Raw genomic sequence first — 26,383 nt, forward strand, 5'->3', positions numbered from 1 at the left:
CCATGATAAACAGTTCGACTGGTAGACTATATTGACATGTGGTATAGTAAAAGTTCGAGGCGGGAAAGAGTTGTGCATAAGGTAAGTACCAAAACACCATGATATAGGGGAGGTGCATGTAAGCAGATGAGGAAATTAGGCTAGGATGGAAGAAATTATAGAGTAAAACCTGCAAAAGAGAGAATATAAACCAGGGGAAAAACGCACAACCCTCCCGTGCCCAATAAAAAAAACACACAACCCTCCCCAAACAAAAACTAAAAGTTTGACAACCCTCCTCTATTTTGGAACATAGTACACTTCACATACATGGGGGCTACAGTGGTACAGTTCCTCGCTTGAGCAGTAGTGTGACAATGACACTGCACACCCTGCCGAGTGCATCGCATTAATGTGGGTTCCACATCTCCTCTCATTTATCTGTACTGATCTGAAAACACTGGTCAGCTGACAGTATCACCAGTCCTGCTGTTCCACAAGGAGAAGGGGAGAGGATGCCACTTTTGATTGTTGAGATACATCCCAAGTCTCAATACGGGTCAGGCGTTGCTACAGGAAAAGGAAGCACCTGCGTAATGAGACTATTACCGTTACGTCCCTAAGAACCAACCCATGTCCCTCCACCTCTCCCTGCCTGCAACACCACAGTGCTTTCATTGTGTATGAGACTTATACTTTACATGTAATAAAGAACACATTTTATACATCTTTACCCTCTTATTTAGGACGTCCTCATATAACACCGTGTGATCGACGGGTCTCTATCTCTCCTCTGATCCCAGCTCCCTCCACCCGACAAAATCATGATTTGCTTTCACTATCGATCCCCAACACACTCATTCGGTCTTACATTCCCAGCTGCAACATTAACTCATCATTACTGCATTATTTGGTGCGCGCTGCCCATACGTTTGGTGCCACAAAGATATTGCACCAAATATGTGTGTACGTTCCCAGCTGTTCTCACTTTCAGACTGTAGCGTTTAGAAATGTAAATATCATCCATCTTCTTGTGACATATCTGCTCCGTACCAGGTGGTCTAGCCAGCAGCTGCAGATGGATATCTGTTTCTGTGACTTCTGCTGCTGTAAATATCTGCTCGCATGAGTAATTAGCAACACGCTGTCGCGATAAACAGCACAAAGCATCCCTGTATAAACTATTACGTCGGTATAAACTTTAAACTACATTTCCCAGAAAACCTCAACAGCCCAATACAGGTGGTCGCCACTCAGTGTCTGTTGAATGTGTTGCTAATGCGTTTGTAGGCTAACTACTGTAATACCCTGATCGTTATCCATTATTTATCTTGATGCCACTTCAGTATTAGGAGGTCAATATACGCTAGGAGAGGATTAACTATATTTTACGATCTCCCTAATGTTGAACTCACTGTAAAAGTGAGGCGTGATGACAAAAAGTGAGATACAGTATGAGAAAAAAATAGCTCTAAATGTGACTCATTACTTTTTCACGTGAAGTCGTAATGGGAGTCACATTTTGGGGCCAGAGAAGAAATTGGAGATACAGACATGTGAAGCAGTTACGAACTCACCTTTTACAGAGAGTCCAGTTTGGAACATAGCATACAATAAAGTACAAAATTAATAAAGTGTTACTTGCTATATTAAAACTAATAGGAAGATGTATAGCCTATCATTATTTGTTTCTGAGTACAGGGGTTTTCAAGGAGGCTGAACCATTGTTTATCAAGAACTAAAGCCGAATGATATCATCACAACATGACAAACTGTATTAACCATTTACACAACACATGTTCGTTGTTGTCCTTGATAGTGACAGGCTATAAAACAGTCATACTACTTTACCTGAGTAGGTGCCAAGTGGAACATAAGAGTTGCCAAAATCTGCGAGACGCCGACGAGATTGTGCATCTTGAAGGAAAAAGTGTTCATTTTTTGCAGTCAAATTTTTACAAAATAATTTCACTGAATCTGAGTGGCTGTCGGCATTGACAGTCCTGAGTCAAGGTAAAGAGATGCGCGTATTATCGACCACTGTAGAAATGACGCGATTACAGAGTGAGGGACCCTTGGATGACTATCGCTGCCCGTGAAGAGCAGTCAGAGTAGGACTGACTTTTTGTAAAATACTATATTGCAGCGCTTGGATATAGCCTAATCTAAAGGTGATTAGTGAAATTCAATTAGGTTACTTTCACTAAAGTGCTTATCAAAGCTTTCCAGTGTCCCATAATGTTATGTCTTGCCCCAGACCCACCTCCTCCGCCTCCCTTCTCTCTCTCTCTCTCTCTCTCTCTCACACGAACACTTTCTCCCCACTTACAGTACCAGTCAAAAGTTTGAACACATACTCATTACAGGTTTTTATTTTATATTAAAAAAAACGTTTTTCTACATTGTAGAATAATAGTGAAGACACGAAAACGATGAAATGACACATATGGAATCATGTAGTAACCAAAAAAGTGTTAAACAAATCAAAATGTATTTTATATTTGAGATTCTTCAAAAAATCCACCCTTTGCCTTGATGACAGCTTTGCACACTCTTGGAAATTACTCATTATCTCTGAATCCCTTTGCGTGATGATGAATTAATACAGCAGATGTGTAATTATAAGTGATAGGGTATGATACTTAGTGATTTTTGATGAAGGAATGAACATGATAGTTAATTATTGAGACATGTGCAGGAGAGATATGACAACATGCCAGTCCTCCCTCGCACTGAAGTCTTGATTGTTTACCTTCAGCCTCTACAAATTCTCATCATCCATTTATTTTCCAAGATAATGAATGAATTAGGATAATGAACCAGATATTTTGCTTTTTCAAGTGCTCAAAACACTTCATAAGGAAGGAAAGCACGTCATCGACTTCCAATCTATGCAGTATTCTCAGAGCTCATTTTTACCACCCAAGTTAGAGTGAGTTAGAGTGAGTTGGTGCTTCTGACCCATCGCAGCGGCGAGTCTTTACAGTGGCTAAGGGTGAGTAGATTAGAACCCTCCTCTGCCAGTAGACACAAACACACCTTATCTGTCTAGACGTGTGATGGAGATGGTGCGTTTACACGACTGCAGGAATGAAGGAGGAGGATCCCTTTCAGACATTCTGCTCATATTTGGAGTGGTGCCATGATAACCTCATCATGTCTGGGGTAAGACCCGACAGGGACCACACTCTGAGGGGCCAGTGTACATACACAATTCACTGTGCATGTGCAACTCATAGGCCATGCTACTCACACCTAGAGGGAAAGATGACCTTGTATCTCCATCCATGATAACGGTACAGCTCTGTTATTAGTTCAAAGAACAACTCTCACACCTGATGATGATGAATATGCCTACTGGGCACCGACGTCAGTTCAACGTCTATTTTTTACTTACATTTGGTTGAGTTGTCGACTAATGTGAGGTCAATGTGAAATCAACAAACAAATTCACCATCACATTGGAATTTGGTTAAAAGTTGGGTGAAAAAAAGAAGAAATTCCCTTACGTTGATTAGTTTTCCACATTGATTCACATTGACATTTTTGGTTGAAATGATGTGGAAACAACATTGATTCAACCGGTTTTTGCCCAGTGGGCAGTTACTGGTAGTGGACCTGTGGAATCATCATACATTTCTGTTGTTAAAACCAGAGTGATAGACAACCAGCTAAATAGGTCGTTTTGTTTTGAATGAGGAGAGATAACCAGGATAGATGATGCCCTCCGTCTTACACATCTCACTTATCACACACTCTGGGGTGTTTGGTGTGTATACAAGAGTGGTAGACACTGTTATCCTTCTGAGTGATGTATACTGTATACAATGGTTTGACTCTTTCACCACAGGCCTATAATTCATTGAATTGGGAGAAATCCACAATATGAACGAAAAGAACAGCATAGCAGTCAGTCGGTCAGCTTTTTACTCGGGGAGGGCCCTATAGCGGGGTCAAAGTTAACAGCTGTGACTTTCTGTCCCTGGGAACTGAGTTGACGCCCAAGTCCCACTCCCAGCCCAGCCTCAGTGACTTGTGATTCCCCAGTCTCAGAGGAGGGAAACCGGGAAATGGAGACCAGGCTTGGTGGAGTTTTCCCAGGATAGAGCAACAGCAGGTGGGACAAGCGTTGCAAAATTCTGGGAACTTTCAATAAACTCCCTGGTTTTCCCGAAAGCCCAGTTGGAGGATGCCTGGAATCAGGAGGGAATAAGCAGGAAACCCGGAACCAGGATTTCTGGAAAAGCAGGGAATTTTGGGAAAGTTTTGCTGCAACCCTAGGTGGGACTGTTCTATATGAGTGTCTCCTTGGGATACCCATCTCCTCATACCCAGATGTGGACAGAGACATTACAGAGAGAGAGGGAGAGGGAGTAGGAAGGCACTCAACAAATTAAGACGGATATGTGCCGAGGAATTGTGCACAATCTTTTTCCTGGGACATATTTAGAGGGTGAACGGGCAAGACAAAATATTTAAGTACCTCTGAACGGGGTATGGGGGTAGGTGCCAGGCTCCCAGGTTTGTGTCAAGAACTGCAACGCTGCTGGGGTTTTCAAGCTCAACCGTTTCCTGTGTGTATCAAGAATGGTCCACCACCCAAAGGACATCACTATTAGGAAGGTGTTCCTAATGTTTGGTATACTCAGTGTATATCATGTGTATATGACGAATAAACAAACTTGAACTTGAACTTGAGAATAGAGTTTGCTAAGAAGTGCTTAGTCAGATTTCTCCTAACATGGAGCGGAATCTCAGGAGAACAGGAGTGTGACCCTTGAGGGGTCTGGGTCAGGGAAGTCCTGTTGGGTTCACTGTCACTAACATACAGTATAGGTGGTCCTGTAGGGCCACAGGGGAGACCCCCACAGAGATAGCTCCGGGGCTGATGAAAGAGAGAGACATGTTTTGTGTGTGTGTGTGTGTGTGTGTGTGTGTGTGCATGCACTATTGGTGTGTGCATGTGCATGTGTGTATATCGGTAGAGATGAAGTCAAACTGGTGATTGGTCTCGGAGTCTGAGGTGCAGCAGAATTCCTCAGAGTCTTTGCCAATCTTTTGGGTAATGACGCCACATTAGTTCAGACACACAGTAGCAACCACCTAAACAGTTTATGATTTACGTGACGTCTGAGGGCAAACAACCACAACCTCAGACACACACACTTTGGTTTCACTATGGCGCCTCCTTGTGGGCAATAAATGTTGTACCCAAAACCTGGACATTTTAGTGTTAGAGTTAATTTTCCCCAGACAGTATATGGATCCCAATGCCCATATGGGATCTATAATGAACTAGAATGACCAAACCTGATCAGATAGGTACATTCAGGGTTGATTTAATGATACAGTCAAACACAGGCACATGGACGCCAAAGGGATCTCAGCAATATGATTGCACGTCATTGTGGAACTCGGGAGTGTGTGTGTGTGTCTGTGTAAGCTGATATGAATGCAGGAGGATAGAGAACCTTGAATCAAAAACAGTCACATTGCATGTATTGCACACAATCATACGCGATGACGGTGCTGTCCTTTTTTCATGCCAGAAATAGATCATTCATGTTTCAAACGTAGTGTAAGCACATCCAATGACTTGCAGGTGCTAGGTTAAAAAAAGAAACTAATGAAATAATGAATAGACACCCGCACAATGGTGTCAGTGACTTGGTGCATTATGGGCCCATAGTTTTACAGTGCAACAAATCAACCCGAAACGATGAAGACCTTAAAATGTTTATCTGTCAGTCTTTGACAGAAAAAGAGTCAAAGCCACTTGGTGTTTGCTTGCCAGACTCACTACTGTCACACAGTATTAGCAGTACCCGGCACTTCATGATGATTACTTTGGCCTGGTGTTCGTTACTTTGGAAGAGGCTAGGAAATACCCCTAATCTAGCTTCAAACAATACCCGACTGCTGTCTCCTCACATCCTTAAAGACCGAATATTATTCATGTTCTCCAGTATGCGTTTTAACAGTGAGGCAAGCTGTGGGAATATCAGTGTGAAACATCACTCGAAGGCTCTGGAGAGTGAGAAAGAAGTCTCATGAAAGACTGAGGGGGCAGAGCGACATCAACAGACAAGACAGGAAAGACAACACTAAGGAAAAGGAGACGAGCAACAGTGTGAACGTTTCAGGAATGTTTATTTAACGGTATTTGAGTTGACGTATTACAGATATGAGCTCTTGGGAGATTGAAACGGATATTGCAATGTTTTACATGGCAAAGAAGAAACAATAAATACATGGCTAATAAAACACTTCATATTTGCTGAAAAACAATGCCTGGGGTAGCAGTCACAGTGACTACATAAAGAGCAACTTGACAAAGCAACATTTGAATACTGAACTGCAATGCATCTGGTTCACCTACAGTACATTTTCTTACTGACAGTTTCCAAATGCAGCTCAACAGCATGTTTTAACATGAAACGCATCAGTTCGGCAGAGTCAAACCAACACTTCTCCCTCAAGGGGAGGTCAACACATGGCCACAAATCAAGACCGCCTTGTTTACAAGGATCTGGGCCAGGAACTGATCAACGTGACCTCTGAATCCATGGCCACAGCAACGTTCTCTCATATAAAATGCTGACTACCGTATCAGTGAGCTGTAGCTTAGCGATAAGAGTGAGCAGAGTCTGGATGGCAGTGTGGCATAGGTCAGGAGGAGTCTTACAGAACAAGAAGAGGCACATAAAGACGGACAGAACTAAAACTACAACCCCCATACAACCCACAGCCGTCTGGGGGTTGAGATGCTGGGTGCATCTCCATAGTCTACCGTGACTTCATGGCCTTGTCTCCATTGTCGCAGGATTTTTCCATACTGCTCTCACCACCACCAATTCTGTTCAGTACAGATGAGGGGAAGGGCATTTTTTATTTCAACCTTTATTTAACTAGGCAAGTCAGTTAAGAACAAATTCTTATTTACAATGACGGCCTACCCCGGCCCTATGGGACTCCCAATTACGGCCGGTTGTGATAAAGCCTGGAATCAATCCAGGGTCTGTAGTGACTCCTCTAGCACTGAGATGCAGTGTCTTAGACCGCTGCGCCACTCGGGAGCATTAGAGGAAGCCACGATAGACTATTGAGACGTACCTATAACATCTGGTAGGTCTAACTTTTTATGTCTGGGATGAGTTTGTTGTGTCTAGTGTGGACTACGTCCAAAATGGCACCATTTTGCCCAGGACCAGGGCCCAAAGTAGTGCACTATTTAGGGTACAGGATGACATAGATAGCAGATGCAGACTAGAAGTAGACACTGTCTGATCTGGTGGTTTATTTCTCAGTGGAGAAGGCTCTCTTCATGAGCGGTGGTGGGGTCTTCCCTGCATCATATACTGATTCTGGGGGTGGGGAGCTGAGACAGCACCAGTCAGGGATACGGCCTGTCTGGTTATAGTAGTCACGGGACACGGAGCGGCTACCCAGGATGTCCTGCAGTGCTCCAAAGATTGCTCCTACACAGGGAGAGGAAAGCAGGAGACACAGGGTTATTCACAGCTGGTTTAGACCTAATCAGTCAGGGGGGGGGGGGGGGGCAGGATGATCTCTAACTCATGGCCACTAGCTGTAGTATCAATCACCTCGCAGCTAAGCTACTATTGTATTCCTACACCCATCGGATCCATACAGCTCTACAGTGTCAAGGCTGGTTATCAGACTAATCTGTGTCTCACCTCCAAGCCATGCGGTGCAGTTGGGTTTGGCTGGAGGACTGTGCAGCCTGAAGCTCTTGGTGGCCAGGGCGTCGCGGTACTTGGGTTTCTCCACCAGGAGGCGTATCTCAGCCAGGAGCCGGTGCAGGAAGCCAGGCAGCATGGCCGTGCCCCCGATGATCACCAGGTTCTCAGACAGAGCCTTACGAGTGTCGATGGGACACTAAGGGGGTTATTCAGATGGAAACACGTGGTTACAAATGTATCAAATCAGTCGGATTTTCTCAAATGTCCTGTTCACAAAATTAACAGCAAGCCGGACTTAAACTCCCAGGCTTGTTATTAATGTCTATGGGATAGAAATGGAGGTTTAATAAGATTTTGTTTTAAACATGATCAGAAAAGTTTCAATGAATCAAATCATTCAAATTTAGTTCATTTCCGCGCCACTAAATCAGTTGTACTTGCTAAGTGCTTCACAGCAAACTGTGCCAAGCAGAGGCAGCAGTGGCAAGAAAAACTCTTTAGGGCCTGGGTGGGAAGAAACCTAGAGAGGAACAAGATTCTGACTAGCCAGGTAGAAGTAGTTCAGCATCCATGCAGTATGTCCGTAATGTACGCATGTACTGAAATTAGAGAGGAAAATGGTCACGCAAGTTTATAAATGCTGACATAGGCTCACCTGGACATGAGCATGATAAACGAGGTTCAGGTTTCTGACTTCCCTGCTGCCCTGTTACTCCCGAGCAGGACAGAAGTGCTGGTCTCTCAGGAGAGAAACCTCATTGACATTGTAAACTGCAGAGAAGTGGAGTGGACTGTTAACTAGCTTCCTGCGACTGCCTGTCAAACTAGTCCACTGAGACCAACGAGTGCTTATGGTACTGTGCTTACAGAGTGAGTGCAGCACAAGCACTGGGCCAGCAGCAAGAGTAATGGAGGCTGCACTGCCTATTGAGATTAATGGTCTGTCGTTGGCCTGATCAGGCTCCTCTCAAAGGAACCAAGCCGATTTCACCTCGGTGAACCAGAGTCTGGAAGTGTTGCTATGGTAACAGGGTTAAAGTAAGTCTCTCGTACGTTTCAGGGGGAAGCGTTCTTCCTCACAAAATGGAAAATAAGGAAGGAAGGAATTATGGAATGGCTGATTTTAATTAGAAGACGCAGATGTCTGATGAAAGGCCGTTGTGACCGACGCAACATTGTGCAGTAATTACTGATGAAGACAGTGTTGCAACTTACAAATTCAGTACCCACATATTTCGGCAGCATCTCATCTCTTTGCTGTTCGAGCAGAAAGAAACCAATACAAATGTTACCTTGACCAGAGCGTCAAGCACCAGAGAGGCCACACTCTTCTCCTCGTTGTCCTGCTCAAACAGCATCTCCATCACAGAGTCCCTGCAATAAATCTGAATTGTATTACGATTCCTTACAAAACAGAACCATCACGTCACTCAAAGAGTCCCTGCAATAACAACCCTTATTTCAATTCAATAAACATTTTTGGGACCCCAAGGGGAAATTGCAGCGTTTCATTAGCCGCTGCTGAGAAGAGCAGACAGACACTCGTGATGAATGACCTTGCAGAGACAGCCCAGATTCAATAATAGAAGGTGACCCAGATATTAAAGAGGAGACACAGAACCAAATATCTAGGTTTGGAAGTGCACTGGACATGAATGAAATGGACAACCCATTTGCCGTGTCTTGTCATTGTATCATTACTTGTAGTCAGTTGAGGATATGTTCCATATTTGAGGATATTTTCCATAGTTTCCCACATTGCTAGTGTTAGTAAAGCGTAACAGCTATTCAGGGGGGTGGGGGGGACCAGAGGACAAACAGCTACCTGATTGGTCCCTTAATATGCAGAATCTTCTCCCCATCCAATGGGTAATCAACATCAGGGGGTGGTGTTGGACGCTACAAGGGGAAGAACATGGATGTGAGGGTCTCAAATGCACTGGACTATAATACTCACCACACCAACTTTAATGAAAGGCATTTATTGGAAGAACACAGCAATAACTACTCTTTGAAATACCGGACACAATCCAAACATAGTCATGACTGACTGCCCAGTTTTGGGGGTCAAAGATCACTGACCTCAGCCGTGCCGCCCAGGTTAAACTTGGCCTCCTGGATCTTCAGGCCTCTCTGTAGGTCACTGATGAAACAGGTCCTGACTGGACAACAAGACAAACAGCATTAGAGGGTCTACGTGAATATACTAGCACCAACACCACCAACATACATGAATGGGGTGTTTGAAAATATTTTCCCTTCAGCTGCCCTTTGTAGCAAAATCCATTTCATTTAACTGCCAAACAGGAATCCCGTCCCAGCATTGTCTGTTTTGTCTGTATGAAGGCAATAAAAAAAAAGTGGTTTCAGTCTCTTTTGAACATACCCTTGATATCCTCTACAACCTCCTCTGGGATGGAGCCTGGGAAAGAAAGACAGGATGAAAAGAAAGTGACTTCTTTTTCTATGACCCACTTAGCCTTCCTTCAACACAAACCTCACAGAGCCCTTCATTTCACGTCAATGCTTCTGCTACTGTACTAAACGATTGAGTCTCGTTGCAGTCGAACGGGGCATGCCATGGGGGGTGCATCTGAGACAAGGAGAGGAAACCGCAATCGACTACGGAGGCGCACTCATGGGTTTAGGAATTATGGAGAAAGTGAAGAGAGTGGATTATATCCACTCTTGATAAGTGCAGAGCAGTTCACTAGTCCCAATTTGATATATACCTTTTACCTGCTCCAGAGATGTGTGCTACAGTTTAATGTATGCATTCATAACAGTCGAACCAATGCATAGTCTACGTTATTCATTTGACTGTAACACACTGCCGTGGTTCTGCAGTGGTGTGGTTCAGTAGTGCAGAGAGCGAGGCGGTTTACGCTATGCCTGTTTTAATTATTGATGCCTATCCGAACTGCCTAGCCCTGCGTCAGCTAGCTAGAGAGCTACTGCTGCTCTTCGTGATGATTCACTCTCAGAACGGAACAGAACAGAACCCCCAGGATGCAGTACAGAAGGAGAGAAAGAAGGCCATGTGTATATACATAATTCAAAAGAGAGAAATAGCGGGTCTCGCCTTCCTTTCACATCACGCCATAACAAGGACTTCTGAATACAAAATGCTGCATGATTGATTCACCCGGAGAGCGATTATAACTTTCATTCCTTTCTTATAACAACGGAACACCAGCATCACTATGAAACTCAATTTGAAAAATGAACGAACAAGATTGTCAACAACAGCTATTCACAACACACGGTAAAGCCACAGAAAACAAGAGGATCCACGGTGGTAGCAAACTAACACAGTTTATACAATGACAAAGCACTGCGTCGGTTGTGAGGTAAGTTGCTGGTGTTATTGACAAGTAGGTTCCTGATGTGGGAGTCTTACCAATGACTGTAGGCAGACTCTGTCCAGTACTGGAGTCTGAGTCTACTGTACACTGTTCCACCAGGAGCCCATCCAACTCCCTGAAGGGTAGAAAACACACAGCCACATAGAACAAAGGGGGACAAGTACCTCTGAAAGCACACACCTTCATACACTTCATTCTGTCAAGGCCGGCAAAACAAGAGACTACGGCTTGAAACACACAGTTCTCAAGAGGTGAACAACAGGTTGTTTCGCTGAAGTTCAGTATGTGAGGCAAGCAAAGTAACACATACGCCGACATACTTCACATGATTACGCCATCAAAATAAAATAAAAAACACACACGCACACTACTTACTTATGAATGGCTTTTCCACCCAAAGGCAGAGCTTCCCAGGCTGGCAGGATGGGGATGCACTCATACACAGGCAGCACCAGTGTCTCCGTGTAGCCACAGTCCATCACCAGGCCTGAGTTGATGCCCAGAGACATTATGGCCATGAGGTGGCTGGGGGCAAACAGCACCGAGGGCACCTTGGAAACACAGATGCATCATGGGTAAGAGACAAATCCAAAATATCCTCGTCTGATCTGAAAATATAAAATCCTTGCCCCTTTTGTCTTCCACCTACTGTTAGGAGTGAGCAATATGGAGATGGCTCCATCTAGCTTCTCAATTGGCTTAGGTGAGCATTGCATTCACCATTTTGCTTACACCCATCTAGTCAGGGTGGATAGGGTTTTTGTACCAGGTTCATTACATCAGCAATCACCTGCCTCCGGCAAAGTGGTTCTAGATATATACAGTTGAAGTCGGAAGTTTACATACACCTTAGCCAAATACATCTAAACTCAGTCTTTCACAATTCCTGATATTTAATCCTAGTAAAAATTCCCTGTCTTAGATCAGTTAGGATCACCACTTTATTTTAAGAATGTGAAATGTCAGAATAATAGTGGAGAGAATGATTTATTTCAGCATCTATTTCTTTCATCACATTCCCAGTGGGTCAGAAGTTTACATACACTCAATTAGTATTTGGTAGCATTGCCTTTAAATTGTTTAACTTGGGTCAAACATTTCAGGTAGACTTCCGTAAGCTTCCCACAATAAGTTGGGGGAATTTTGGCCCATTCCTCCTGACAGAGCTGGTGTAACTAAGTCAGGTTTGTAGGTCTCCTTGCTCGCACACACTTTTTCACTTCTGCCCACATATTTTCTATAGGATTAAGGTCAGGGCTTTGTGATGGCCACTCCAATACCTTGACTTTGTTGTCCTTAAGCCATTTTGCCACAACTTTGGAAGTATGCTTGGGGTCATTGTCCATTTGGAAGACCCGTTTGCGACCAACCATTAACTTCCTGACTGATGTCTTGAGATGTTGCTTCAATATATCCACATAATTTTCTTCCCTCATGATGCCATCTATTTTGTGAAGTGCACCAGTTCCTCCTGCAGCAAAGAACCCCCACAACATGATGCTGCCACCCCCATGCTTCACGGTTGGGATGGTGTTCTTCGGCTTGCAAGCGTCCCCCTTTATCCTCAAAACATAACGATGGTCATTATGGCCAAACAGTTCTATTTTTCTTTCATCAGACCAGAGGACATTTCTCCAAAAAGTACGATCTTTGTCCCCATGTGCAGTTGCAAACCATAATCTGGCTTTTTTATGGCGGTTTTAGAGCAGTGGCTTCTTCTTTGCTGAGCGGCCTTTCAGGTTATGTCGATATAGGCCTCGTTTTACTGTGGATATAGATACTTTTGTATCCGTTTCCTCCAGCATCTTCACAAGGTCCTTTGCTGTTGTTCTGGGATTGATTTGCACTTTTGCACCAAAGTTCACTCAGCTCTAGGAGACAGAACATGTCTCCTTCCTGAGCGGTATGACGGCTGCGTGGTCCCATGGTGTTTATACTAGAGGTCGACCGATTAATCGGAATGGCCGATTAATTAGGGCCGATTTCAAGTTTTCATAACAATCGGTAATCTGCATTTTTGGACACCGATTATGGCCGATTACATTGCACTTAACGAGGAGACTGCGTGGCAGGCTGACTACCTGTTATGCGAGTGCAGCAAGGAGCCAAGGTAAGGTGCTAGCTAGCATTAAACTCATCTTGTAAAAAACAATCAATATTAACATAATCACTAGTTAACTACTCATGGTTAATGACATTACTAGTTTATCTAGCTTGTCCTGCGTTGCATATAATCGATGCGGTGCCTGTTAATTTATCATTGAATCACAGCCTACTTCGCCAAACGGTTTATTTAACAAGCGCATTCGTGAAAAAAGCACTGTCGTTGCACCAATGTGTACCTAACCATAAACATCAATGCCTTTCTTAAAATCAATACACAAGTATATATTTTTAAACTTGCATATTTAGTTAATATTGCCTGCTAACATGAATTTTTTTTGACTAGGGAATTGTGTCACTTCTCTTGCGTTCTGTGCAAGCAGAGTCAGGGTTTTTGCAGCAGTTTGGGCCACCTGGCTCATTGCGAACTGTGAAGACCATTTCTTCCTAACAAATACCGTAATTAATTTCCTAGAATTTTACATAATTATGACATAACATTGAAGGTTGTGCAATGTAACAGCAATATTTATACTTATGGATGCCACCCGTTAGCTAAAATACGGAACGTTCCGTATTTCACTGAAAGAATAAACGTTTTGTTTTCGAAATGATAGTTTCCGGATTTGACCATATTAATGACCTAAGGCTCGTATTTCTGTGTTATTATATTATAATTAAGTCTATGATTTGATAGAGCAGTCTGACTGAGCGGTGGTAGGCAGCAGCAGGCTCGTAAGCATTCACTCAAACAGCACTTTCCTGCATTTGCCAGCAGCTCTTAGCTGTGATTCAAGCATTGCGCTGTTTATGACTTGAAGAATATCAACTCCCAAGATTAGGCTGGCAATACTAAAGTACTGTAACGACCCTGGGTTTATAAGCGCGGAAATCGACTCTGCCGCACGAGCACGATAGCGCGCCGGACCTCGGGCTAGAAGGTCGAGGGTTCGAGACCTGCTCCCTACCTGTTTCATTACATTGGTGTCAGAAGTGATCGGACCTTGCATCCACGACAGTGCGTGTGCTTGGCTGGTGAGCGCGTTCCTGTAAGACGTAGAGTCGCAAGCTAGCGTGAGGATGCGCTCTTTGAAAGGAGGGAGTAGTGTAACGACCCTGGGTTTATAAGCGCAGAAATCGACTCTGCCGCACGAGCATGCTTTTGCGGCACAGTCGATAGCGCGCCGGACCTCGGGCTAGAAGGTCGAGGGTTCGTGACCTGCTCCCTGCCTGTTTCATTACAGTACCTATTTGAACATCCAATAGTCAAAGGTATATGAGATACAAATGGTATTGAGAGAAACAGTCCTATAATAACTACAACCTAAAACTTCTTACCTGGGAATATTGAAAATTCATGTTAAAAGGAACCACCAGCTTTCATATGTTCTCATATTCTGAGCAAGGAACTTAAAAGTTAGCTTTTTTACATGGCACATATTGCACTTTTACTTTCTTCTCCAACACTTTGTTTTTGCATTATTTAAACCAAATTGAACATTTTTCATTATTTATTTGAGACTAAATTGATTTTATTGATGTATTATATTAAGTTAAAATAAGTGTTCATTCAGAATTGTTGTAATTGTCATTATTACTGTTGGAATCGGCTAAACTTTTTTTTTTTTTTTTTTTTTTTTTTTTTCTTTTGGGGTGGATCAGCTTAATATTGCGGAAAGAATGTTGCTTCCAATGTAATTGTCTGCATCATTTCCAATCCCCCATATTTTTTTGGGTAAATATATATATCCATACACGCATGCATACATATATACATATATACATACACATACCTATATAGACATACATACTTTTTTAAAGAATATACCTTTATTATTATTCCCCGCAACCCTACCACCGCTCCCCCAATTGGAGTAAACTAATAAACACTTCTGCTTTTACCTTCAATTTATACATCTTATACCTATTTTACAGACACAGACTACTTTATAATAGTTCTCTCTTGTTTGTTCTTAGTCCTTCCTCTATTTCTGTTGTCCATCCAATTTTATTTCCACTTGTAACTGTGCTATTTCACAAACGCTCCGCACCTATACACATTTCACAGATCCCGTATGCCCTACATTGTTTATCTTGTTATTAGTCCCACCCTTCAGTTCTACTCAACCCTTCCCATCTATCTTCCAACATCATCCATTTCGGATTTTTATTTGCCATATATTTTTCAACTGTGCTGTGATGCTTCACAAAAGATTTGAACCTTCCTATTCTCATAGCTTCTACAGATTGTAAATTAAAAATAAACATTTTTGCTAAAATAATTATTATATTATTGATTGATTGACTATGGCTTTTCAAATCCCCCAGTATTGCTATCTGTAGCGTTAGTTCTAGGCAAATGTTGCAATTCTTCAGCCATTCCTGGACCTGTGACCAAAAACGAGCTACATATGGACAATACCAAAATAAATGGTCTAATGACTCTGCCTCCTCACAGCAGAATCTACAGAGCTGGGAAGATTGTATACCCCATATATATAACATTCTATTAGTTGCAAGAATTTTGTACAATAATTTAAATTGAAAAATTCGAAGTTTTGAATCCGGCGTTGTTTTGCGTATCAATTCATAAACCATGTGCCATGGAATGGGTACATCGAACATCTCTTCCCAACTATTTTGCAATTTATATGGCACAGCTGTCAGTTTTTTGGTCCTTAAATGAAATTGGTATATGTTTTTATTTATCACACTTTTCTTTAACCATTTATGTTCTTTAATACAGGGCCGACATACAAGTTCCTTACTTTTTTCCCCTTCTACTTGCCTCTTCCATTTTTGTGGTAATGCTGCAATTAATTGGTTGTAATTTTGGGTAGAGCAGACATTTCCATATGTCTGTGTGAGCTGCATGTGTGACATAACTCCACCAGTCCTATTTATGATATCATTCACAAAAATTATACCTTTTTTAAACATTTCTTCGATAAATACAGTTTTTTTATCAATTACTATATTTGAATTTAACCACAATATTTGTTGTACTATTTGTTCCGTCCTTTCAGGTGGATTAAACTGAAATTGCAACCAACTTTCTAAGGCTTGTTTAAAAAATAAGGATATTTTGGAGATTATTTCCTTTTCAAACAACCGAAAGTGAGCAGGTGTAATCTGAATAAAGGGAAAAAGGCCCTTCTTGAACATAGGATGAGACATTCGTACCAATTTACTAGAGAACCAGTTTGGATTTAAGTATAACTTTTGTATGACTGATGCCTTTAGTGAGAGGTCTAATGCTTTAATATTTAATAATTTCTGCCCTCCGAATTCATATTCGTTATATAAATAGGCCCTTTTAATTTTATCTGGCTTGCCGTTCCAAATAAAATGGAATATTTTTTGTTCATATAATTTAAAAAGCAGGTCACTAGGTGTAGGCAAAACCATAAGCAAATAGGTAAACTGTGATATGACTAAAGAGTTAATCAGGGTGATTTTTCCACAAATAGACAAGTATTTTCCTTTCCATGGTAGCAAGATCTTATCTATTTTTGCTAACTTTCTATAAAAATTTATTGGAGTGAGATCATTTCTTTCTTTTGGGATTTTTATACCGAGTATATCCACATCTCCGTCAGACCATTTAATTGGTAAACTACATGGCAATATAAAATGTGTATTTTTTAGTGATCCAATACGTAATATGGTACATTTATCATAATTTGGTTTTAATCCAGAGAGGATAGCAAAGGTATCTAGATCCTCTATGAGGCCGTGGAGAGACTCTAGTTGTGGTTTTAAAAGAAAACATGAATCATCAGCGTACAATGACACCTTAGTTTTTAAGCCACGGATTTCTAATCCATTAATATTAATGTTTGATCTAATTTTAACAGCTAACATTTCGATGGCAATAATAAATAGATATGCCGATAGTGGACAACCTTGTTTTACTCCTCTAGATAGTTTAAAACTTTCTGAGATGTAGCCATTATTTACTATTTTACACCTAGGGTTACTATACATAATTTTAACCCATTTTATAAGAGATTCCCCAAAATTGAAATATTCTAGGCATTTATATATAAACTCCAGTCGTACTTTATCAAAAGCCTTTTCAAAATCAGCTATGAAAACCAGACCTGGTGTCCCCGATATTTCATAGTGTTCTATTGTTTCCAGTACTTGCCTTATATTATCTCCAATGTATCGTCCATGTAAAAAACCTGTCTGATTAGGATGAATAATATCTGACAAAACTTTTTTTATTCTATGCGCCAAGCATTTTGCTAGGATTTTTGCATCACAACACTGAAGTGTAAGAGGTCTCCAATTTTTTAATTGGACTGGATCTTTATATATACCACTTGGGTCCTGTTTCAGTAATAACGATATCAGACCTTCTTGTTGCGTGTCTGATAATCTACCATTTATATAGGAGTGGTTAAAACAAGCTAATAATGGTCCTTTGAGTATATCAAAAAAAGTTTTGTATACTTCCACTGGTATGCCATCCAGCCCTGGAGTTTTCCCATCCTTAAAGGCCCCAATTGCATCAAGCAGTTCCTCCTCTGTAATTTGGCCTTCACATGAGTCTTTCTGTACAGATGTTAATTTTACATTATTAATAGGAAAAAAATCCATACAATTAGTTTCAGTTAGTGGAGATGGAGGAGCCTGAAACGAAAACATATTCTTAAAGTACTTTACTTCCTCTTTCAAAATATCATTTGGTGAATCATGCGTGACTCCATCATTTGTAACAAGTTTTAATACATTTTTTTTGGTAGCATTTCTATATTGAAGATTGAAAAAGAATTTGGTGCATTTTTCCCCATATTCCATCCAGTTCGCTTTATTTTTATAATGTATTACACTGGATCTTTCTTGAATAAGTTCCTCCATTTCTTTTTGTTTTTCCTCTAACTTATTCTGTGCCTCTATGGTACTGTTTTTATTGCTATCTAACTGTACTGTTAGTCCTTCAATTTCCTTTGTTAATATGGACTCTTTTGATCTAAATTGCTTTTGTTTTATAGATGAGTACTGAATTGCATGGCCTCTAAAGGCACACTTAAAAGTGTCCCATACAATAAGGGGATCTGCTGTACCTATGTTATGTCTGAAAAAGTCAGTTATAAAATCTTCTGTCCTAGTTCTAAACAATTTATCATCTAGTAGACTTTGATTAAATTTCCAATATCCTCGCCCACGTGGAAATTCTGTAAGAGAAATATATATGCCAATTATGTGATGATCCGACCGCATTCTGTCCCCTATCAACACTTTTTTAACTTTTGGTGCCAGAGAGAATGGTATAAGAAAGTAGTCAAGACGACTAGCTTGATTCAGCCTCCGCCATGTATATCTCACTAAATCAGGGTATTTAAGTCTCCATATATCCACTAATTCCAATATATCCATGACATTCATGATTTCCTTAAGTGCCTGAGGGTGATAGTTTGTAGTGTGATTTCCTTTCCGGTCTATAGAGGTATTTAAGACCGTATTAAAATCTCCCACTATAATAATAGAGTCTAGTGTTGCTTGTAGAGTTGATAAATTCTTATATATATTTTCAAAGAAGCTTGGATCATCATTATTCGGACCGTATAGGTTAACAAGCCATATTTGTTTATTGTCCAATAACATATTTAAAATAATCCATCTACCTTGAGGATCTGTTTGGACAATTTGCACATTTGGATCAAAATTATTGTTAATTAAAACCATCACCCCTTTTGAATTTCTTTGCCCATGGGAGAAATATATTTTGCCCCCCCAGTTCTTTTTCCACAAAACTTCATCTAAAACTGTTGAATGGGTTTCCTGTAAACAATAGATATTATAATCCTTCTCTTTTAGCCAGGTAAATACTGATCGTCTTTTCTTATTATCTGCTAAGCCATTACAATTGTAACTGGCTATACTTATTTCACCACTTACCATAATGAGACACACCTTTCATTCTTTTAATCAGAATATATTTTTGTAAACGTACTATTAAAAAGTAACATAATGATTGAGTGTCTATATAGTTGTACCATGATATTTGCATTTCTACTAAGTAAACCTCCAATTGGTCCCTACTATTCCACCCGCTAAAAGGCCTCATCTCGAGATGGCTTGTCATCCCAATGCCCGGTAGACCACCCTCGACCCCCTGTATCCCATAGCCCTGAACCGACTGGGATCCATTCTTTGAAAAGAGCATACAGTGCCATTTACCGAATTGAAGAAGATCAATTACCATATGCATTTCCATTGCCCTCACCTCGATTTGTATTATGTATATCTGTGGATCATCCTCTATTGTCCCTAACATCTTTTACTTCTTCCTTCGCAACAGTTGTGGGATACACACATACACCCACACACACTCAGCCCTTACCCCCACACAACCATAAGCTCACTTTCTCAACAATTGCACCATCCCAGAGCCCAACTCAAGATGGGTCATGATTTACAAATGCACTTGCAGTTGCAGCTGCATGAGAAGGCCTGCAAGACCGCACAAAAAATTAGCAAAAATTGAGAGATTTATTTACCATTGTCATATCCTAGATAATGGAGGTCAAATGTACACCTTATTCCTGAAACACCCACAATACGGCCACCCGTCATGACCATGTCCCCACGCATCTCCATGCAGTCCGACTTTGATTTTGTGCCGCCAGGGCCACAATAATATACCCCCTCTCTGAATGTCCGAGTGTGACCCCCTCCCCATGGGTTACTGCAGCTAGTGTTGCCAGCACTGCCACTGCCTGGGTGGGGGCACCCCACCGGAATCCCCACCGGCTAGGTACAAGGTCGTCAAGGTTCTCATTAGCAGCTTTGAGAATTTCCTTGTATATTATGCTCTCCCTTATTGGGGCTTTGGCTTTGCAGGACCAACCCTGCCAAGCAGGCTCAGAATATTGAGGGGGCAGTGCTGCTCTTGGTCTCTGACCTCATTTTAGCTGCATACAGACCGCTTACAGCGGGCACATAAAACAGTTAGGGACTTCTCCTTAGTATCTGGGTCATTCAGGTGGGTGTCTAGGGTATAGTGCCATGGACCGTACCATTAAAATAGGATAATAAATAATTAGATATAATTTATAAAAAAATAAATAAAAAATGTAGTTCTCCATGATAGGACAATAAATAAATAAGACGTATAATTCATTATAAAAGTATATCCATCATCTGAACAACATTGAAAGCCCTCTCATACCCGGCTCACAGCAATACATTGGCTCTGGGATATGCAACCATTTCATTACTCACTCACTCAACTTTCCAAACATAACAAATAAAATAAAAAATAAACACAGACCATACCATCCACACATACTGTGCCTTCTGTTTACTTAGTTTTTATCTTCACTATGTTGAATTAGTGCTTGTGTGTTCAATTAGTTATATGTGAAGATTTATAGAAAAGCTATATTTTTTATTGTATTGTTACAATCAGTAACCGGGCTGGAATTGTGTTTATTTCCCTCGTCTATGAGAACTTTGTAATTTTTAAAATAACCATGGAGTAGTCTTTGTGTCTCTGAACAACTGGTTATCAATATATAGTTTATCAACGACGAGAGCTACTCGTTTCGCTTTTAATCTATTTTCTTTGAAAATTGGATACAGAACTTTGCGCCGTTCTGCAATTTCCTTCGGAAACTGATCATTCATGCCAATTTTGGTCCCAGCAAGTCTTTTACCCAGGCTTTTAACCATTATTTTATCTTTAAATGAAGCAAATTTGGCAACGATTGGGCGTTCGTACCTCTGCCCTCTCTGTCCGAAGCGGTGAACGCGTTCAAGTTGGATTTTGTCGATAACTTCGCGTGGAATCTGAAGCGCTGTAAGGAGGAACTCTCTAACTATAGATTCAGGAACTTCTCCTTCTTTTTCTTGGATACCTGTAAGTACCAAATTCTCTCTCATGGATCTAGTTTGTATGTCTAGTAAGGTTTCCTTCAGAACGGTGTTCTCCTTTTTAATTCCATTCATTTCGGTTTCAATCTTATTGACTGTCCCTTTTAGCGCGTGTGTTTGCTTCTCCAATGTCGCAGCTTTTTCATCACTCATCTCTAGGCTTGCCTTCAACTCTTTTATATCCTTACTAACTAATTCAAGTATACCCAGTTTGTCATTTATTGATTTTAACAGATCGGTTTCGACCTTTACCATTCCGGGTGGTGAGAATATTAAATCATCAGTGTCTGTAGAAGAGTCACGTTTTCGTTTTGTAATCGGTTCCCCTGTCTTACTCTCCGTCATGTTTGGTTGTTGCCTGTTTTCGTAATATTTGTCGATAAATGTCTCTAGTTTTAGGATTTGTTTTGTGTTATTGTCCAGATTGAAGGTTATCACTCACCAGATTAAGTAGTGCTAATATTTTAGTCTAATTTAGCAGATATTTCGAATATTATGTTTTATCTTGAGGTGCTCTACATAAATCCCTTCAGTCCGCCATTACCCTTACGTTACCTTTACGTCATACGTCACTCTCTCTCGTCCTCTCCTTCTCTCCCTCTCGCATCCAATCGGCTAAACTTTGAACATTGAGATATTAAATAAATGATAGAGAAGAAGCCTTGAATAGGAAGAGTGGAAGAGAATGGGTTTTGTGTCAGAAGTTAAGGGTTCTCTGTAAAAAGCCAGAAGGCTTTGGAATGTGTTTGATGGAGGAGAGGAAAGCGACGTGTTGATATAGGGAAGACAGATGGATATCTGTGGATTAGGTGAAGGAGGGGTTGAGGTCAGGTGAGGTCAGTTCCCCTTAAGGGAGTAATCAGGGTCAGTATCTGGTTACCTTCTTTCTCTTGGGCATAAACTAAGGACTGGAGAGAGGGAGTGTCTTAAGTAGGATGTATATAACCAATGGAGAGAAATGTTTTGCTGTCTGATTACAGCTGTACAGAACCTTTGGGAAAAATTAAACTTGGTTAAAGCTTCTCTAGTGTCCGTGGGTCATTTACTCTGAAAAATAAGAACCTAACATTACAAATATATATATATATATATATATATATAAAAATTGCAGATTAATCGGTATAGGCTTTTTTTGGTCCCCCAATAATCGGTATCGGCTTTAAAAAATCATAAATCGGTCGACCTCTAGTTTATACTTGCGTACTATTGTTTGTACAGATGAACGCGGTACCTTAAGACGTTTGGAAATTGCTCCCAAGGATGAACCAGACTTGTGGAGGTCTACAATTTTTTCTTTGGCTGATTTCTTTAGATTTTCCCATGATGTCAAGCAAAGAGGCACTGAGTTTGAAGGTAGGACTTGAAATACAGCCACAGGTACACCTCCAATTGACTCAAATGATGTCAATTAGCCTATCAGAAGCTTCTAAAGCCATGACATCATTTTCTGGAATTTTCCATGCTGTTTAAAGGCACAATCAACTTAGTGTATGTAAACTTCTGACCCACTGTAATTGTGATACAGTGAATTATAAGTGAAATAATTTGTCTGTAAACAATTGTTGGAAAAATTACTTGTGTTATGCACACAGCAGAAGTCCTAACCAACTTGCCAAAACTATAGTTTTTTAGCAAGAAATTTGTGGAGTGGTTGAAAAACGAGTTTTAATGACTCTAACCTAAGTGTATGTAAACTTCTGACTTCAACTGTAGATCAGTGGTCTCAGACAGTACCTCAAACTGTTTGAAGAAGACCTTGGTGAGAGTTTCTCTGAAGTGGGAGGGGCAGAGGATTGACTCGATGATCACCACTCTCCGGTCACGAGGGTTCACCAGCAGATGCCTGGGCGGGGCAGGAGGGGAGTAGACACAGACATTTATTCTAGACTACACAGTCACTCAATCATCCATGTTATTATGACCTGGGCTGCATCTCCAAAATGGCTTCTTCCCCATGGTTACTTTCAGGTTCTCTCTATCCATGTGTCAGTCATTGCACACACTACTTTGTCAAAAGAGCCTCACCTGAAGTAGAGCATGTGGATGAACTCCTTGAGGTTGGAGTAGAGCTCCTCCGTGTTGATGTTGTACTGAACTACTTTGATAGACTGTGACAGAAGACACACACCGTCAGTAATGGTTATAGGTCGAGGTTGTCCATTTTATCATGGTCTGTCAATAAGTTAAATAGCACTAGTCATTCGCTCAGTAACTAACTCACCTGTTGTTGTCCAGGCTTCTGGATCTCGCTGGGAATTATGAACCTGGGCCCCGTCTCTCCAGCAAAGCCACATCTGCATGATCATACAAAACCATTTAGTTTGGTGGGTGAAATCATTGGCACTTGTCAGACAATGTCAATACTCATTGAGTCCACATTCATTGACAAAAGGCCTTAGTGCGTGTCAATATACAGTACAGAAACAGAAGCAGAGTTGTCATTGAGGGTCTCATCTGTTTCTCATATGACCTGCCCCGGGCGCCATACTGCTGCTGTTCGCCAGATGGCTTGCTAACGTTAAACATCATTGCTAGCCCTTTTTCAGCAATAGCATATTACTAACACATTTTGGCTAACTAAATAACGTGCTTTAAACAGTGGACACTCGGTCTATATTTACTTAAATCCATGAAACCTCTGATTGATGTTCATTACTTAGCAGTTATAACTGCCAGTGGCCAATGTTGCTAACAGTAGATAACGTAGTCAGCTAGCCAACAACATAGCTAGCTAACTAAATACTCACTTTGTGTAGGCTGCTCCTAAATCAATGACTACTGCAGTTTTCTCCCCTCCACTCCCCAACCCTTCAAACAAGGGCATTTTAACGTGTATATTTATTTAATCGTTTCCAATCTGGAGAATTTACTAAATATACGACATGCAAGTGCAATGACATTAATCCCTGTTGGGTTGGGCTGTATCCTTTCAGTTTGAGGAATGACGTCCGTGGAACTCGCCTGCTTAAAAATAGTTGGCCCTCTGTAAATTAATTTATGGGATGATACTTTTATATTTTAAATGAAATCACACCAACATTTGAAATACATAAAAAAATCTACCGGTCTATAGTCACATCCAAACATTTATAAAAGGCAATTGTACAGCCCATATATGCACTGAGAATATGAACTATCTATAAAGAACTTGAAATGAATGGCATAGCCTATCCCTATACTGCCCAAAGTATCTAGAAATGAAAGGATGAAAAGAGAGACATTCTGTGTTTTTTTATTTGCCATGAAGTTATGCCCTGAGTAGAGAGATACACCATTTTTTTTACAGATAAACTTTAATTAGGTAATTTCCTTACATTTGGCTATTGTTTAGATTTCTTCAAGGAATGTATTAATTGTAACGTTCTAAGAGACGCACAACACAGGATCCAAGTAGCTGTCCATTTAGCACCACCTCGAACAAAAACTAAATTTGAGGTTCTACTAATAGAATTTGGAGAAAAAAAATCCACCACTAAAACAATTGCCTGTTATTCAACGCACTAAACGTGAAATATTACTGAACGTTCTTCATAAATCCTATCTCTCCACGCGCTCAATCACAGATCAAGATTGAGACACTGCCAGTTCAGCACCACAGTCGCGCGCATGCACACGCACTCCGAAGCATACATTGGTTGATGCTGATCAGTACAATAATAAAGACTAGGCTATTCCTTCAGCTTGCTTCCGGATCGATATTGGCAGCTTATTGATATGATATTGAAGCTGTTGTAATATACAACCCTTTGTTTAAAGGAAAGCCTGGGGGGTGGGGGAAACATACCGCCCTTTGCAATGAGGTAAACATCATTCCCGTCTACGACTCTGGCAGGTAAGGACCATGCATTATACTACGTGCATCCTAATCTGTCCTTAGACTTTTCATTTTACCTAACATATTTTAATTTATATATCTATTTTAAATATAAAAATGATCTGCAGTATTGCTAGAACAGTTGATATGATGAGAAGCACTCTCGCTACTGTAGCCTATGTTGCATAGTCACAAACGTACATATGAATACGCGGATTTGAATGCACTAGAAGACTACTAAAATCTCGGCATGGGATGTGTACGCTAAAGCTGATTGTGCCTGCGCCGCAGTGGCGTGGATCAGGATGATGATGTTTGTTTACCGGAGGTCTATTAAAATCCTCATAATTGGCTCATAACATGTATTCTGGGTGTCAAGCAGCAGGCTGCTCTCTTGACTCTTGTTGAGTGCATTAATTAACATTGATTAGCGACGGACAGCTTTGTGAGCAACACAGCAGGGGTCGGTGGTGTTTGGTAAGAGTTAGGTGTGTGTCTGTTTGTCTGTTTGTGTGTGTGTCAGGATTTGATGTTGATGTCTGTGAGATACCTGTCTGACACACGCAGCAATACAGGGAGGCTGAGGCAAGCAGGGTGTCTCCCAGGCAACCCAATGGGAACTAAAATCTAGAAAAATGTCCCTTGTAGATCATCGAAGTATGGTACCATTTAAACATTTTAGTGCGGTGTCCTATTCTCTTCATTACTTCACATTTGAACGTGTTCTTTCTGTTATTATAATGGTATTACAGTTTTTTCCCCCAATGGCTTTGGTGCAATTTTCACAAGTATGCTACCAGTCAAAAGTATGGACACCCATACTCATTCAAGGGTTTTTCTTTATTTGTACTATTTTCTACATTGTAGAATAATAGTGAAGACATCAAAACGATGAAATAACACATATGGAATCATGTAGTAACCAAAATGTAGTATTTTATATTTTTCAAAGTAGCCACCCTTTGCCTTGATGACAGCTTTGCACACTCAAAACAGGTCATCAAAAAGATAGTTGTTAAAAACTCAAAGCACATTTTGATCGGTTTTTCATCTAGAAATACATGTTATTTTGTAATACATGGTCATATAAAGTAGTTGCCTTTCACAATGCAATACTCACATCACTTTTCATATGATTGTCTTCTCATTTGTTAAAATACATTTTACTATTACTTAACCTGACTGCACTTAATTGATGATCACTTAACCATTTGGTAAACCTATAGATTTTGAACTGGCTTGTCTACAACCAATTTTGAGAACTACATAATGAAAATGTACATTAGGAACACCTGCTATTTCCATGACATAGACTGACCAGGTGAATCCAGGTGAGAGCTATGTACCCTTATTAATGGCACTTGTTAAATCCACTTCAATCAGTGTAGATGAAGGAGAGACAGGTTAATTAAAAACTGATTTTTAAGCCTTGAGACAATAGAGACATGGATTGTGTATGTGTGCCATTCAGAGAGTGAATGGGCAAGACAAAATATTTAAGTGCCTTTGAACGGGGTATGGTAGTAGGTGCCAGG

General features: G+C 40.8%; 1 protein-coding gene across 1 annotated transcript; it reads right to left on the reverse strand.

Moving 5' to 3' along the window:
- Positions 1-6,110: 6,110 nt before the first annotated feature.
- Positions 6,111-23,957, reverse strand: LOC120024356 (actin-related protein 10-like). Its single transcript, XM_038968578.1, has 12 exons — positions 23,782-23,957; positions 23,256-23,328; positions 23,060-23,142; positions 22,769-22,877; positions 11,423-11,598; positions 11,083-11,162; positions 10,069-10,104; positions 9,765-9,844; positions 9,508-9,581; positions 8,975-9,056; positions 7,677-7,878; positions 6,111-7,457 (listed from the first exon to the last, which is right to left on the reverse strand). The coding sequence occupies exons 1-12, from the start codon at positions 23,856-23,858 to the stop codon at positions 7,276-7,278; spliced, it is 1,254 nt and encodes a 417-aa protein (XP_038824506.1). The 5' UTR covers positions 23,859-23,957; the 3' UTR covers positions 6,111-7,275.
- Between the last annotated feature and the right edge of the window lie 2,426 nt (positions 23,958-26,383).

Source organism: Salvelinus namaycush, chromosome 29 (genome assembly GCF_016432855.1).
Source record: "Salvelinus namaycush isolate Seneca chromosome 29, SaNama_1.0, whole genome shotgun sequence".
Classification (NCBI taxonomy): Eukaryota; Metazoa; Chordata; class Actinopteri; order Salmoniformes; family Salmonidae; genus Salvelinus; species Salvelinus namaycush.

Bases quoted from the DNA above. Each gene is read 5' to 3' on its own strand.
- LOC120024356 (XM_038968578.1), bottom strand. From the start codon at position 23,858: ATGCCCTTGTTTGAAGGGTTGGGGAGTGGAGGGGAGAAAACTGCAGTA. The intron at 11,163-11,422 runs GTAAGTAGTGTG...TCTACCCTTCAG, and splicing joins GGTGGAAAAGCCATTCATAA to GGAGTTGGATGGGCTCCTGG. The intron at 10,105-11,082 runs GTAAGACTCCCA...TTTCTTTCCCAG, and splicing joins GAGTCTGCCTACAGTCATTG to GCTCCATCCCAGAGGAGGTT.